Source organism: Oryzias latipes, chromosome 20, assembly GCF_002234675.1.
Source record: "Oryzias latipes chromosome 20, ASM223467v1".
NCBI lineage: Eukaryota > Metazoa > Chordata > Actinopteri > Beloniformes > Adrianichthyidae > Oryzias > Oryzias latipes.
Window position 1 is genome coordinate 21,023,244 of NC_019878.2, and position 15,014 is coordinate 21,038,257.

The 15,014-nt window shown below is 44.5% G+C and overlaps 1 protein-coding gene across 2 annotated transcripts in view; it reads right to left on the minus strand.

Moving 5' to 3' along the window:
* Window positions 1-2,966: 2,966 nt before the first annotated feature.
* LOC101167518 (protein FAM49B) overlaps window positions 2,967-15,014 on the minus strand; it is a 29,592-nt gene continuing 17,544 nt past the window's right edge. For both annotated transcript variants that reach the window (XM_023950205.1, XM_023950204.1), the window contains exons 3-12: window positions 13,754-13,836; window positions 13,146-13,267; window positions 12,712-12,817; window positions 9,524-9,663; window positions 8,623-8,700; window positions 6,587-6,703; window positions 5,313-5,392; window positions 5,114-5,240; window positions 4,968-5,038; window positions 2,967-4,182 (exon numbers count right to left, since the gene is read on the minus strand). In XM_023950205.1, coding sequence (XP_023805973.1) covers window positions 4,119-4,182; window positions 4,968-5,038; window positions 5,114-5,240; window positions 5,313-5,392; window positions 6,587-6,703; window positions 8,623-8,700; window positions 9,524-9,663; window positions 12,712-12,817; window positions 13,146-13,267; window positions 13,754-13,826 — 978 coding nt within the window. In that variant the 5' untranslated portion in view covers window positions 13,827-13,836 and the 3' untranslated portion in view covers window positions 2,967-4,118. The remainder of the gene's footprint in view (window positions 4,183-4,967; window positions 5,039-5,113; window positions 5,241-5,312; window positions 5,393-6,586; window positions 6,704-8,622; window positions 8,701-9,523; window positions 9,664-12,711; window positions 12,818-13,145; window positions 13,268-13,753; window positions 13,837-15,014) is intronic.

The following is a 15,014-nucleotide window of genomic DNA, read 5'->3' on the forward strand; positions in this document are numbered from 1 at the left end:
ACAATTCTGTCTGCGCCTCACAACACCTCACCAGAATTTGATCCCCACCTAGTACCTGTGAAAATAAATGTTTGACACAAAGAATGACCCCACCCTCCAAAAAATGATGACAAAACCATAAAAAAATGATTGAGGTCAAAATTACTTATGGGGCTCAAAAAAAGAAAAAGAAAAAAGTAACCAAAACACTTGTATCAAGGATATCAAAAGGAAGTTTGAAAACGATTATGGGATGGCCACAGGACCTGGCAGTTGGTTATTTTCCCCACAATATGGGAAAAGAAAACTATTTCCACAAAATCTCAAAGGCAACCATGGTGCTGATGAAAGCCTACAACCACAAAGTTTCATTGACCTTTGACCTAAAGAAGAGGTTGCCATTTCGAATAAAAAAAAAGAAAGAAAATTTAGTAGCAGATACAAATTGAAACTCCTCCTAGGGATTTTGATCTATCCCAGCCTCATTGTGAAGCTGTTTGGGAAAAAAAATGTTGGTTTTAAGGTTTGTAGATTTTAAACATGCGTATAGCAAGCTTGCAAAAGTAGCGTTCCAACGTGGCACGCACATTTTTTACCAGAATATTGTGAACGTTTATTTTAACGTTGGTTAAAGCTGAACGAAACCATATAACATACGATCAGGACATATTAGGAATGTGAGCGTGGACAGCAAAATAACTCCGTTACCAAGGAAATCCCAAAATTTACTTTTGCAGATTCTTCCAAAAATAATACAGACCTGTTCGTTACCCCGAGGTGAGCATAAAATAAAATGGTTGCTATGGAGATAAAACCAACAGAAAAGCTGACATCTTAAAAAATATGTTTTTTATTTTTATGAATTCGTCACATGTAGGTCTGACCAGGGGGGCAGAAGGGCAGAGTGAGGGGCCACAGTAGTGTGGTGACCACTGCTGCTACCATGAAGCAAGTTTGTGCCCCCCCCCCTCAGCAAAAAAAAGCATCGTTTCTACAGATCATTTCATGTTTTGAGTTCCTAAAATGGGCGTGATATCCCACAATCTCACACTGAAACATACAGGACACCATGAAAGATTTGCAATCATAGTAAGTGTGGATTTGAGAGGGAGCAGTGAGGAGCGTAATGCTAATTTGAAATTCTGAACATCCTCAGAGGACGGTGTGGTTGTCTGGACGGATCCCAGAACAGGAAGAGGAGCGGGATGCACTTTCTGAGGAGACGGGCATCGTTTAATAATGAATGCAGGCCATGAAGGCCAGTGTCGTCTCTGATCGTGGTCTGATCTGTGTGAATGATGACTCTTTAGTCTAAATGTCCCACCAACAGCAAATGTTTAATTTAAACTTCATTCTTTTCTTTTAAATCTTTGATCAAATTTAAATTTTTGTTTCAAAATAAAAGCATTTCATCTTTCTTAGTGAAAGGTTTACGTCTGCATAAAACCATTGGGATATATTCTAAATTTAATATTCAGATTAAACTTAGATGATGCGTTTGATTTTAACACACAGAAACTCAACTTTATGCACAAACAGGTTTGCGTATCAGAAAACACAAAAAACAAACTTAATTTATCACCATAAAAATAATTTCAAAAAAATGAAAAAAATAAAGTTAAAAGGTAGAACGTGTTCATTTAAACTCAGATATAAAACTAAACCTTTTGGGCTTCTAAAGTTATTTTGATATTTTGATTTGGGTAGCAGCAATTAGCAGCAGCCAAACACAAAAAGATAAATATATACAAATTAAAATCAGCAGTCAAATTTGACCCTGTAGGTTCTTTAGGGTTAGTTCCCTCAATTTCCACTTTGACTTGTTAAAAGTGCTGCAGCTTTCAAAATAAAAGCTCACATCGAGTAAAATTCAAATGAAAAAAAATCCCATCTGCTTTATAAAAATATGTTTAAAAGGTATTGGACTTTAAAACGTTTTTTTTTTTTAGTTGGAAAAAAAAGCTTTTTTCCCCACACATTTTATTTTTGTTTTGAGAAGAAAAACCAGTCGGAGAATAAGAGACCAGAGGCGGCGAGTAGAAAATGAGTTCTCTTTTGTCTCCAGGCCACAACAAACTGCACGTTTTCAGTACAGACTCCAGATTTGAATTTGATTCTGCACACATCACAGTTCAAAGTTTTCAAATGAATGAAAATAATACTACAGAATCAAAGAAAAAAAAAGAAAAAAGACAAACTGCACAAATTAAAACCAGTAAAAAATATAAAAACAGTACTAATTTCATTTGCAAAGTACCGTTTCAATTACACATTTGATAATGCACAACAGATCAGACAAATTAAACCATTCATTTTTTTTAAATAGAAGGAAAAGACATGTTCATCATGCAGAAGACTTAATTAAATAACCAATCAAACAAAAATATATACTTCTATATTTATATATATATATATATATATATCTATATCTCTCTCAAATTTTCAAGTCCGAGCACTCCCATCCCTGAAACAGGGAAAAACAAGACCTATTTAATAACATTGGTGATGCTTTGCTCAACCGTCGCCGTCACGTGGCCTTCTTCTACACACAGCTCAGCAACGTCGGTTTGGCACAGAAAGACGTTCATGATGGCAGTAGCATTTTGCGTAAAAAAAAAAAAAAAAAAAAAAAAAGGGGGGCGGTGCTCTTTTTCTATTAAAATAAAAAGAAAAACAAGAAACTGATGAAAACAGGACATTCCAGAAAGTAACCAAAACTGAATATTCAAATTCTTAAAAACTCCGGGATTGTAACGTTTGGGTTCACGAGACAGCAAGGGGTTCAGGAGGGAGCACCCAGGCTCACCGGCGAAAGGCTGAGGCGCCTGGCAGAGATAAACAGATGGCGGGGAATGGTCCCAGGAACAGTAGCACGACAGACACCTCGTGCACCAGCTGTTCGAAACCTGGGGGCGAGAATACCTGTGGCCGGTTCGGACAATGCTGCAGTTTTTGCTCACCTCGTTGGTGCAGGAGGGCTCAGTCCGTGCATTCTGAGAAGGTGCGACATTGAGCCCTTTCCCCTCGAAAGGATGACCGGTAGGGACTGTGTTCATCACCTGGCCCAAGCCATGGCAATTTGCCAGATCTGGGTCTCTTCAAGAGAGGGGACCGACTTTCAATGATCTATCGCTATGGCTCGACAGGTTATAGCCGAAATGCTCGCCGAGTGTTATAATCAGGCGGAAGCCAGGGATGAATTACTCCGGATGACGGCCGACCCACGAAACTTCGGAAACCTCTAGTGGTTCACGGATGTCATAGGTCTCATGCCAGCCAGTCAGGATGGTGTCATCCAGGCAGCCTAAAATAAAAATACCTGGCAGTGGGCGGACAACATAGATCTCCAGGCTAGAATCACATTCTTCGTGGCAGTGGCAACCTATCCGACCAACCGATCGGCGAGTCGCAGTGTATATGTGCTGCCATTGTCTTGCCGCCAGTCGCAACGGCGACTAATGTCTGCAGAAAGACATCAGCGTGCTGACTGTCCGTGGTACCTTGTACGATGGGCCTATCCCGATGAGTGGGCAGCCGCTCGAGCTGGGCTACTGGCAGTTGGTGGGCGCATCTATGCCGGATTTGCGGGGGATTTAGGGGCAGTTCGTGGCTCGTTGTTGGTGGCGTGGGTTGCCAAAGAACTGCTCGTCTCCAATGGGAACGATACGCTTCGTAAGAGCGGATTACCACATATAATGCCTCCAAGAGTGAGGGGCCTGACATGGATGTTGAGGTCACAGAGGATGAGCATGACGACTTCTCCGGGTTCACTGAGGTTGCAAGAAGGCATCCCAACATGGCATTCCTCTTGCCAGCATGAGAGCACATGCCGATGCGGTCGTGAGAGGACAGGGAGGTGACCAAGTGGACCCAGACAATGAACCCGGCCCATCAGCGGTGGCTCGACCAGCCGCCAGAGGTGAGGGAGAGGATGACGACAGCGACAACTAAATGAAGGATTGTCACCAAGATTTTTGTTCCTAATTGTGGTTTTTCTGTCCAGATAGTTATGAAGAAAAACCAATAAAGTATTCAGTTCATTCCTTTAAAAAAAACAAAAAAAAAAACAGGACATTCTGTGCAGCGACATCAGTCAGGTCAGCGAGTGGCGTTTTCCCCGCAGCAGCCGCAGCGCCGTCTCACTGCAGCATGCTCTTGATCGTCTTGTTTGTAGATTCATCGTTCAGATGCTTGGTTGTGTACCTGCGGAGCATTAAAACATTCAAAATTTAAGCCCTATGTTGCAATTTTAGAGAAAATGGAACGATCACTCATCTGGAAACAGTTTTTTTCTGCTAAAAATGAGAAAAATTTAAAAACCCACTCCAATGAAAACGGGGGTTTGCTGTTCACATGTTCTTGTTTTTTGAAGAAAATGTTAAAAATTCAGCTTAAAATTGCATTTTTGAGTACATCTTTATTCAAATTGTTTTGAATGAGGAGCAGATGGGAAAAGTTTGAACAAGATTTTGGAAAAACAGTTGGACGGGCCACTAGCTCCGCCCCTTTCTGATGCTTCCACCGGCAGACAAACGGACCCATGAACGTCTTTGTTTTCCTCGTCTGAGCTGGAATCTGGGTCTGAACTGTAACGGATGGATGGCTGCAATATCGATCGCCATTTTTGTCACGCCGCTAACGTTAGGTTGGGGGTGTGACGGGCTGTAAGCTAGCGGGGGAGAGAGTGAACAGACAGTCCCCGCCCACAACACTGAGGCAAATTTCCAATAAACCCCTCCCGCTCTGCAGAAACTGTCGTTAAAAAAAATGGCGGATTTTTATTTTTATTTTGGGGGCATTATCATAATTAAATACCACAGAGAGCACAAAATAACTCAAAAGGCGATTGGAGGGGGTCCTGAACTTCAAATCTTCAACGTGAGAATCAACAGTCTTGTCAGTTGAAGTGTCAGAGCGGCTGAACTTAAGCACCAGAGAGAGAGACGAGGTGTCAGATGAAATCAGCCTTGGGAGGGCGAGAAACTAACCTGAGAGCGTTGAGAAGGCCTTCCACACTGTTTGGAGGCTGATCTTTGAGAACTTTGATGCAGCCTTTCATCTGTGGGAGCAGAAACTCCACTTTAGCTTAAAAAACAAACAAACAAGAGCAGCGCAGAGACGTCAACGCACTTACGTCAATTTTAGAGGACTTGGCGAATGCTCCGACAGGATGAACGTAGTCGTACAGGATGATCACCCCCACCATGACCCTGAGGCAGAAGGACACTGTGCTCTCGTTGATGAAGCGGCCGCGGTATTCCCTGACAGGGAGGAGGACGACGGATGAGGCAAAAAGCCGGAAACGTAAAGCTGTGAAGCCGGGCGTCACTTACGGCGTTTCCAACATGACTTTACACACGCTCGCCATCGTGCTTAGGCAGTCTGTCGTGTTCTCGATGGGCAGGTTCTTGTTCTGCAACAGAAAAAAACTGAAAGGTTAAACCTAAAAAACAAAAACATTTCTATAGTTTACAGTTCAATCAATCAATCAATCATCAACTTTGTAAGCGCACATCACCTTAACCCAACTCACAGGTTCATCTGGTGCTTTAATTATTGTTATAAAAGCCCTGAGTGAGAGTTCAAGAGAAAACCCTGCAGACAAACGGACTTTTCTTGAAGTTTCACCTCATCTGCAGAAAGTTTTCTTCACCTGTGGGGTACAGACTTTATGCATCTTCAATTGTTGGATCTTGCAACCGAAATCAAATGCCACTGTATTAAACGGTGAAAACTAAATAACTTCCTCTAAATATGCGTAGGGGTTACGTTCCAAAAATAACCTGCAATAGAAGAAATCTTTATTTTTTACAATATTTATAGAAGTTTTAAGGCTGTAAGACTCCTTATTTCACACTTGATAAACTTTCCTCAGACAGACGTGAACATTTTTTTTAATTTTCAGAGCTTTATAAAAAATTTATTCAGTCAACAGAATGAAAATAAATAATTGCAAGCTGAAAGCAATCTGTACAGGGGACACGGCATGGAGGCAGAACACAATTCACTGGAAAAAAAGAACTTTTTTTAAAATACAAAATTGCACTGAAAAACAAAACCCAACAGTGAAAGATGAACCGCATTATGGTGAGGGACCACGATAAATCTGCAAACTTCTCAGCTGAGTTTCATTTGTGTTTTCGTGCATCACAGCTCCGGAGATCCTACAAGTCTGGACTTTCTTTAGAGATGCACTCAGAGTAAAATGCTGTTCTTGTGGCATTTTTCTCATGATGGAGGGCATATATTAAGAAAATGAAGCTTCAAATGCATTTCTGAGCATTTCTTTATTCAAATTGTGGTGAATCAGGAGCAGACAAAATGCAGTTAGAAAAATATTGCATTTCTGACAGAAAATACGCTGAGCGAGCAGAGCTCTCAGCAACGGGGAGGAGGAGGCGGGCCCGCCCACAACTTGGGTGCAATTGTAATAAACGACTGCCGCTCTGCAGAAACTATGTCCTAGAAAATGAATTATTTTTATTTCAGCTAAAGAAGGCATAACAATAATGAAAAGACTCTTTGAAAATCCATCAAAAGATGATTGGAGTGGGACTTTCTGCTTCACCGGCTGTATCTCCACCCACAGAGGCGGTGGAAGTCTCACCTCCGATACAAACTTGGTTGTGGCGTCGCTCAGCGTCTTCAGCATGGGCGTGGCATCGGCGTAGAACAGAGATATCCGGTTTGCCAGCTCGTTGTTCACTTCATTCTCCAGCTCGGCCTGAACATCATTGGAAGCAGAAAAAGAGAAGGAAAAAAAAACGGCTTTTGTTTAAGAACATGAAGCACGAGTCTGACACGCAGCGAGGCGGCTCTGGCCGAATGACCTTCATCTAAAATTCAGATGAAGACCTTTAGCTGACCCCAGCCTGTTATCAGAACAGCTGCTCGGTGAAAGCGGCTTTATCGAAAATTCGAAAGGATAATGTCATGAAGTAATAAAACAAAGGTCTTCCCCACAGGTAATGTGTGGACTGACAGATATGCGTGGAGCTAAAAGTCATTTCCCGTTTGCATCTCTGAAACAGCTTTGCCATCTGCATGAAAACTATTTCATCAAATGACAGGAAAACACTGATATGAACCGGATCACCGAGCCCCCTGTCCCCCCCGCTTCCCAGCTGACTAACGTCCTGCAGCTTTGCAGCTTCAGACAGGAACACCTGCCGCCTGGCAGAACGCGGCGGCGCCTCATCAAGCCGCTTCTAAATTTAGCTGAGAATTAAAAAAAAAAGAAAGAAAACAAAAACGTTTCCCGTCTTCATGACAGGATAAGAATAATCTGCCCCAGACTTTCAAACCAATTTCCAGTTTAACAAATGACGAGAGAGGAGCTGGGAGACGGGGCGCAGCGTTTCATCTGGGACGTCGGAATGATTCAGCTGTCTGAGCTGCGACTAAACGGCGAGCGACTGATCCAGCTGCAGCGCCGGCGTCTTTCCACTGTGACAGCTCGCCTAATGGCATGTTGATGTCTGAAGAGGAGAAGCTGCTCACAGACTAAGCAGGAGAGCAGCTAAGCCAGCAGCACAAGAGGAGCAAAGATCAGGAATAAAAAGCAGAGAAACCTGAAGTTTAGGTTGAGCCCAGACCAAAAACCTGAAGTCTGATCTTAAGAACACAAACATTTCAGGGTTTTGCTTAATCCAATCCACATGAAAACATACATTTATTATAGTTTGACTTCTCCGTGTTTTAGGGAGGGACATCACAAGCTAATTTATTCCTTTGATTTTTTTTTTCACGAGGAAGCTCAAAAATAGACGCGGCTTCCACCTGGATCTGACACATCCGGGAGGACATGACAGAAACGGGACGAGCAACGCCGACTCTTCCAGTCTGACACTCCGAGTCCCAACAAGAGAACTCCATTAATGTCCAGCTACGGTGATGAACTGTGGTCATTCGGGTCACACGTACGATTTGACAGGACGTCACCATGGAAACACAGTTTCACACATGGACATACAAAGACGCTACACCAAAACAGAGAAATTTGAACTCAGAAAACGCTGCTGCTGCTGCTGCTGCAGGACCGCCGTGCCCGACTCAAAATGCACCACAGGATTTAACATTGAAACGCTCCTGACACCATAATTGCATTCTCTGAAGTGTGAAAAACGTAAAGACCCACTCTAATGCTGCTGGTGCTTCGGTTTCAACATGTTCTTGTGGCATATTTCTGACGACGGAGCACATGTATAGAAAACTATGCTCAACTTTGTATTTCTGGGTATTAATTGAAATGGCTGTGAATCAGGAGCAGACAAAGTGACGCAGATGGGAAAAGTTTGTAGTTGTGACGTAGAAAAATACTCTGGGCAGGCCACAAGCAGGAAGGCATGTAAACCGAGAGCTCTCAGCAACGAGAAAGAGGAAGGGGGCGAGGCTGCGCCGCACCGACGCACAACTCAAGAGACAAAATTCCTAATAAGCTCTACAGAAACTAAAGAGCGACACAGGTTTTTGGATTCCGGCTAAAAAAAAATGCCATAATCATAATTGAAAGACCACCGGAAACGCTCAGACAGTAGATCAAAAGATGATAGAAGAGTAACACAATATGAACATGAGTGTTTGAGAGTCTGTCATGTTGGACCGCATCTGTAGGAATGAACCGGGGGGGGGGCTGTTCCTCACCGGTACGTTGTTGATCCTCATCCGACTCAGGGTTCTCCTGTAGTAGCTGAAGTCATTCTGGATGGCAGGATTTGTCATCTGCTCAAAAACGGATGAATGAATAAAATAAAATGATTAATTCTGGCGTCCACAGAGGGCAACCGCTCCCTGATGTCATTTACACTTTGGACAGAAGGGGTTAAAATCTTCGCTGTGACTTTTTACTAAATGCAAAGCTTTGGTTTTTGGCTTCAGCCAATCAGGGAGCTGCTTCCAAATGATCCTTCCTGCCCGTCACAGTGGAAGCTGCGCTGGCAGCGAGCTAATGATGCGACAGAGGACTGGTACTCAGTCGGTGTCCAGTGTGTCCACCGGCGAGACAGCCGGCTCGGGGGGGCTGCATGGCACACAGACACTAAGTAGGTCAGAAGCCCATGCCTGGGTGCTAAAAGATTGATGAATAGGCCTGGCATGGCACCTTACACCCCCCCCAACCTCTGTGTTTTATCTTGCCAGGCTGGGCGGCGGGCACTAATTGGGTCGTTGTACGGGATTGCCTCAGGGGCTCTGGGTGGGTTTTTATTGTGAGTGGCGTGGAGGAGAACCAGCTGACCCCCGAGTACTTGGTTGTTCACAGACAATACAGAAGGAGCAGAAAGGTCTGATGTTTTCGTCTCTTCTCAGCAGTCTGTGGCTAACATGAGGGCAGAATTACTTCAAGTTTCTTGCAGATCAGCCAATCAGCTCACAGCACCTGCATCATGAGCAAAGCAGTAATTAGAGGTTTCTAATTAAACACTAAAGGCTTCCTTAAAACCCGCACTGAGCTCAATCAGTCTGAGGGCGTCAGTGGCTGGTTGGAGGGACGATAACGGCTGAAAGGCGACTCTCGGGGATTCGCCAAAGAGACGAGCGGTCGTACTTTGAGCTCATCGAAGCGCAGAGTGAAGTCCAGGATCTCGGCGAACTGCTTGGCCAGCGCCTGCTCCCGCTCCAGGTGCTGAGTGGAGTCGCTGTAGGTCTCGCTGGTCAGAGCTCCCAGGAGGCTGTGCAGCGCCGCTTCTGTTACGGGAAAGACAGGTTTGTAGGTGAGGGGCAGAAATGACAACATGATAAAGAGCACGAAGTCGGGTTTAAATAGACAAGTCTGCTTGATCAGATCTGCTGAGCTGTGAACAGTTTTATTCTGTAAAAAGGTCAGAGGACAGAAAAAACGCTCCATTTAGAAAACGTCAGGTAAAAGCGGAAAATGCAGAAATGATTGTCAATTCCGCCTTAAGAATGTGGACGGCTTTAGTTAAAATAATCTGAACTTCCTTTAGGGGATTTAAAGAGGTCTAAGTTGTTGTCAAACCTAAAGCAGTGGTCCCAAAACGCAGAGGAAAAAAAACAAAGAAACTAAAACCTACATTTTTTTCCCCGTATTATTTTCCATTCAGATTCTAAAGGAAATTTTATTTTGGAAAATTACCGGATTCTCTCCACCACGTCCGGTACTTCCTTAAAGCGACTGCACCGAAAGCTAAAACCGAAACTTTTGATGCTAGCAAAGTTAAGAAAATCGAGAGAAAGGGGCAAACTTTCTTTAGGCAGAAACGATCCAGTGAGGAAACAGAAGAAAAACTTTTCAGCTTAAAAAAATAAATAAAAGAAATCTGATTCAATATCCAAATATGGATTCATTGCAACAGTTGTTCCCACAGACCATAATAATAATGCAGAATATCAGCAACCGGTCGTCTAGTGTCAAGAGGATGCTGCTAATAAAGTTGTTCAAAACCTTTTATTTAATGTTTAGAAATTGACCCGTTTTGGTGACTTTTTTGCATTTATCTGTCGCACCTTGAAGGTCAGACGAGCCTAAGGTTGGCGTCTGATTTTTTAGCTTTCAGTTTGACAGCAATGGGTTAAGGGAGGGAAAACAAAAAAACAAAAATCTGACGGCAACACTTCAGCCTGTGAAAATATTGGCTGACATTAAACCGTTATGCGGCCTGAAAAAGGTTGGAGTCTCTGCTCTAAAGAACATCGTCCACAACAAGCAGTAAACAAGAACGGTGCTATTAAGAAATCCGCCAAACAAAGTATTTTTCTATTATAAATATCATTCATTTGATTTGTTACACAGTTAAAGGACTAAAATTTATAAAAACTCACTTTCTGACCAGAAATCAATTCTCTTCAAACTAAAGAAACAGAAAATATTTTTATTTATGGTCTCTAAAGTGAGGAGCGCTGCAGCTGGGTGTGTGAAAATACAGAAAAAAACGGATTTGAATGAAGACGGGGGGCAACTGGGATGCCCAAACTGCCCAGGGGGGGTGAAGGGCCCGGGATACGTGACGGGGGCCTTGTCATTCAGATGCAAATACGACATGGGACTAATTATCTTATTGGCATGGAAATGAACTGGGGTTGGGGGGGGAGTTAGGCATGATCCCATTCAAGCAGGATTACACTCATTGTTTTGACAGCGAGGAAACACGGAGCCTGCGCCATGCCTCCATATGACATACCCATGCAGTCCTAATTAGGCAGGAAGGAGGACCAGCAGGACAAGAAGAAGAGCGTTAGCTGGGAAACGTTCGAGCGCTTTCCAGGCAAAAATAAAACCGTTTCTTGTTGAATCCTAGATTTGAAAGAAAAGCAGCAGAAGTCCAGAGGGAGTTGTATTTATAGACGCAGACGGGGCGTCGAGTTCAGTCTGGGAGGCGGAGGAAGAAGGCAGATGAAACCCAGACAAGACGAGCATCGGATGCAATCAGCTTCAGGGGAGCAAGTGGAGTTGAAATGGATATATTTATATGAATGTTTGGGGGTTCTTGTTAATTACAAACGATGATGCACGCGTCAACGTAACCTCAGAGGCGGGCCGCTTCAGATAAGAGCGAGAGGACTTTCAGGAGAGACGGATGGAGAGCGCTGCGGTAAATTGCTCGCGTCTGCCAGTCAATAATGACTTCCATCTGCTTGGGACAGCATTTGCAGCGAAGCGGCTGATTAAAAATGGCCTTCGTGGCGCAGCGGCCCCCCCACCCACCCACCTCCCCCTCCCCGCCTTCGTCTCAGTCAAAACAGAAGTTAAGATGGAGCGGCTTTCAGGCCGTCAGAAATGAGCCACTCCGGTATGTGGGCGATCGAGGCGGGGGCGGCGAGACGTCCGATCTGATCAGGTCACGGCACGGCAGAGTAGGCGGGCCCGGTTTGGACGGCGGGTCGTTTTGACGTGAAAGACCAGACTTCAGGTTTTTGCCGTTATAACTGAAACAATCCTCCACGTTTGAACTTAACGGACATTTTTATGATCACTGATGCGAGCGTGTCATCACCCTTTAATGCATCCTGCCTACAGAAATACTAAAAAATTTCCATTGATGGCGTTCAATGAAACCGTGCATTAACACACAATCCTACACTTTTCTCTGCATTTGTGACTTTACTTTCGTAACATCATTTTTGTTACAGACATGCGTCTGATAATTACATAAGCTCTTCTTCTTGGTTGTCTTGCTCTGCATGTCGGCCCCCCGCCTCCACGAGGCTTTCGGCTCGGCGTGTGCGAGTCTGGGCGGCGAAGGCCAACATGGCGCCTGAAGCCAAAAGTCAAGGCGGTGAATTGGAGCAGCAGCCAAAGCTGGGAGATGACCTACTTTATTACATAACAGCCATCGCTGCTTCCATTCACTACCTTTCTGTAGCCACGGAGGCGGCGGGGTGAAGGGCTCCTCCCCCCTCCTCAGCTTCAGGGTCATAAGAAGATCAGGGAGCACGTGTCCCCCACCCCCACTCGCCTTAATGCTAATTGAACAAGCCACAAACATTTCTAACATGAGGGTCAGTGCACTGTGCAACGCAAGCTGCAAGTTGAGAAATGCACGGCGAGGAGGGGGGGGGGTGGGGGGTTAGACCTGCTCGTGGGAGATAAAACATGTTCTGTTGATGCGTCACACGGCTGCCAACATATCCAACTGAGCGCTCAATAACGCACAGGCGAGCAATTAAGGTCACGAGTGGGGGGGGGGGTGCATTCAGAAAATACCTTGACCAAAAACTTGAAAAGATCTCCTAACAGACTCCGATTTCAGATTCCCACCGCACACCGTTACAAACCTAATCTCTGGGAGAACTCGTAGAACTTCTTCAGCTTCCACACCAAAGGGACCACCGCTGCCCACGCCAGCTCCTGCAGCGCCTCGTCGCTGGGATTCTGGATCGCCTGCAGGTAAAGAGAGCGCAGCGCCAAGTCTGAAGAACATCCCAGTTGGAGTCAATAGATTAAGTGGATTTTTATGCAAGTTTGGAAAGGTAAAAACTGTAGGAACTCGACCGGACTGGTGACATTAAAGTCTGTTCACGGGTTCTGGGGGGCTAAAAACCAACATGAAGACTTTCATTAACCGGTAAAGCGTACTTTATTATGAATCATTTGTTTTGTTCAAAGCTTTTTAAATACCCAATAGGAACGTTTAGATTGATTCACATAACCTGCAGACATCATGGGTCTGCAGGTGTGCTCGTCTTTCAGGTGTTTGCTCACTCCATACCTCTCTGATCTCCTGGCCGGCTCCTTTGTAGGCCTGCAACTCGTCCAGGATCCCCTCCGAGTCCTTCAGCACGGCGTCCACCTGCCCCCACACCTCTCGCTCTGCGTCCGTGGGCTGTGCATCTGCGAGCAACAACAGTCAGCGGGTTTTACTGCACGGATGAGGGAGAGACTTTTCTAAATCTGTGCGTTTAAAACCCTAATTGCATCTAAAACACAGGATTCACATCAGCCTGTGTGGGCTGCTTCCTAGAAAACGGAAAAAGGTGGAAAAGAACCGTCCTCCAGGGGCTACTGGGGGGCTAAAATTGGATGCTTTATCAACCTAAAAAGGATTTCCTGCATCACAATGTCCCTGGGTTTGTGAAAATGGTACACGGCAGGTTGGAGTTGGGCTCAGAGGTCTTCAGCGCTTTATATTCTGCTGGGATTGATATTCTGTGCACGCTCTGCTGGGGAAAAGGCAGGTGGATGGAAAACTCCAGAAGCTCTGCAGCTGCTGGGAGAAAAGCGGCCTAAATGCTAAACCCGGGCTGCATAATTTAAGGAGAAAACATCTGTGTGATCAATATCAGGGGAGGGAGGAATTACTCTTCAAAGACGACTCACTTTCAAAATCGAGGAAAAAGTTGGGCTCCTGTTCCAAATCTGTGCACGTCAGAACTTTCAGAAGGTTCCCCATGATATGGAACCTGTTGAGAAAGAAGAGGGATTCAATACAGGAGGAGGAAGAGGAGCGCATCCCACAGCAGCTCTGCTTGAGCGCACACCGTGAACTCAGCGGCGCTCCACATGTGCCCAAAGCTCAGAGGCACCAGCGCTCCCCTCGGACCCCACCAGCGTGTGTTTCCTGTGCTCAGCCTCTCACTGCCAGATGTTAAAACCAAAAAGTACCCACACAAAAAAAAAAAAAGAACGAACAATTTTTCTGCTTTAGTAAACTTCTTCCCAGCATTGAAAACCTTCTTACGGGCAGCAGCATGCAAATTCAGCGCTCACCACTTGGAGAGTCGCGGTCTTCACAGAAACAACTCAGATTAAACCTATGAAACTGTCTAGTACACGGGGGAGGGGGGGGGGGGGGGTCAAGACCAGTTCATCGTTTTAAATTGCTCATTCCTGCTGAGCCTAAATGGCAGAAAGCTGCCCGTCAGTCTCAAAAAGCGGACGCAAAGCGTTAAAATTTCAGAGGAATAAGAAAGGAAATGTGTCGAAACGTCACCTTAACAAAAACAAAAGATTCAATGATTTTAAACCTAAAAACTGCACCAAAAAAAAAAAAAAAAAAAGATGTCTGTGATCAATTTTTTATTTTGAATGCATTTAAAATCAAGACATTTTCTAAATTTGAATCAGTAGCTATGTGAAAACATTTGGTCTTAAAGAAAATTTATTTTCGAAACAAAACTTACAATTGGTGTTTGTTATGACAATTGCGCTTTTGGTGTTATGAACATTTTCTTATGACAATTTTCTCATGGAGGACATTTATAAAGAAAATTAAGGTCAAAACTGCGTTTGTGAGCAATGCTGTATGAAAAATAGTGTATTTGTAATGTAGACGAAAACACTGGCCGGGCCGTAAAATCTTTACTCTGCTCTATTCTGATGTATCCACATGATGTACGTCATCTGGCTCAAAACGGCGGCATAGCTCCAATATGGCTCACCATTTCTGATGCACCTGTAACGTTGGGTGGGGAGCAGTAAGCTAGCGAGAGAGGAGACGGGAAGTGAGGGCAGGCTTCCTCTGTGCAAATGTTCCCGCCCACAACTCTGGGGCGAATTTCTCATAAACTCCTGCCACTTAGCAGAAACTATGTCCTACGAAACTACACAGGTTTTTTAGATTTTGGCTAAAAATGGCATA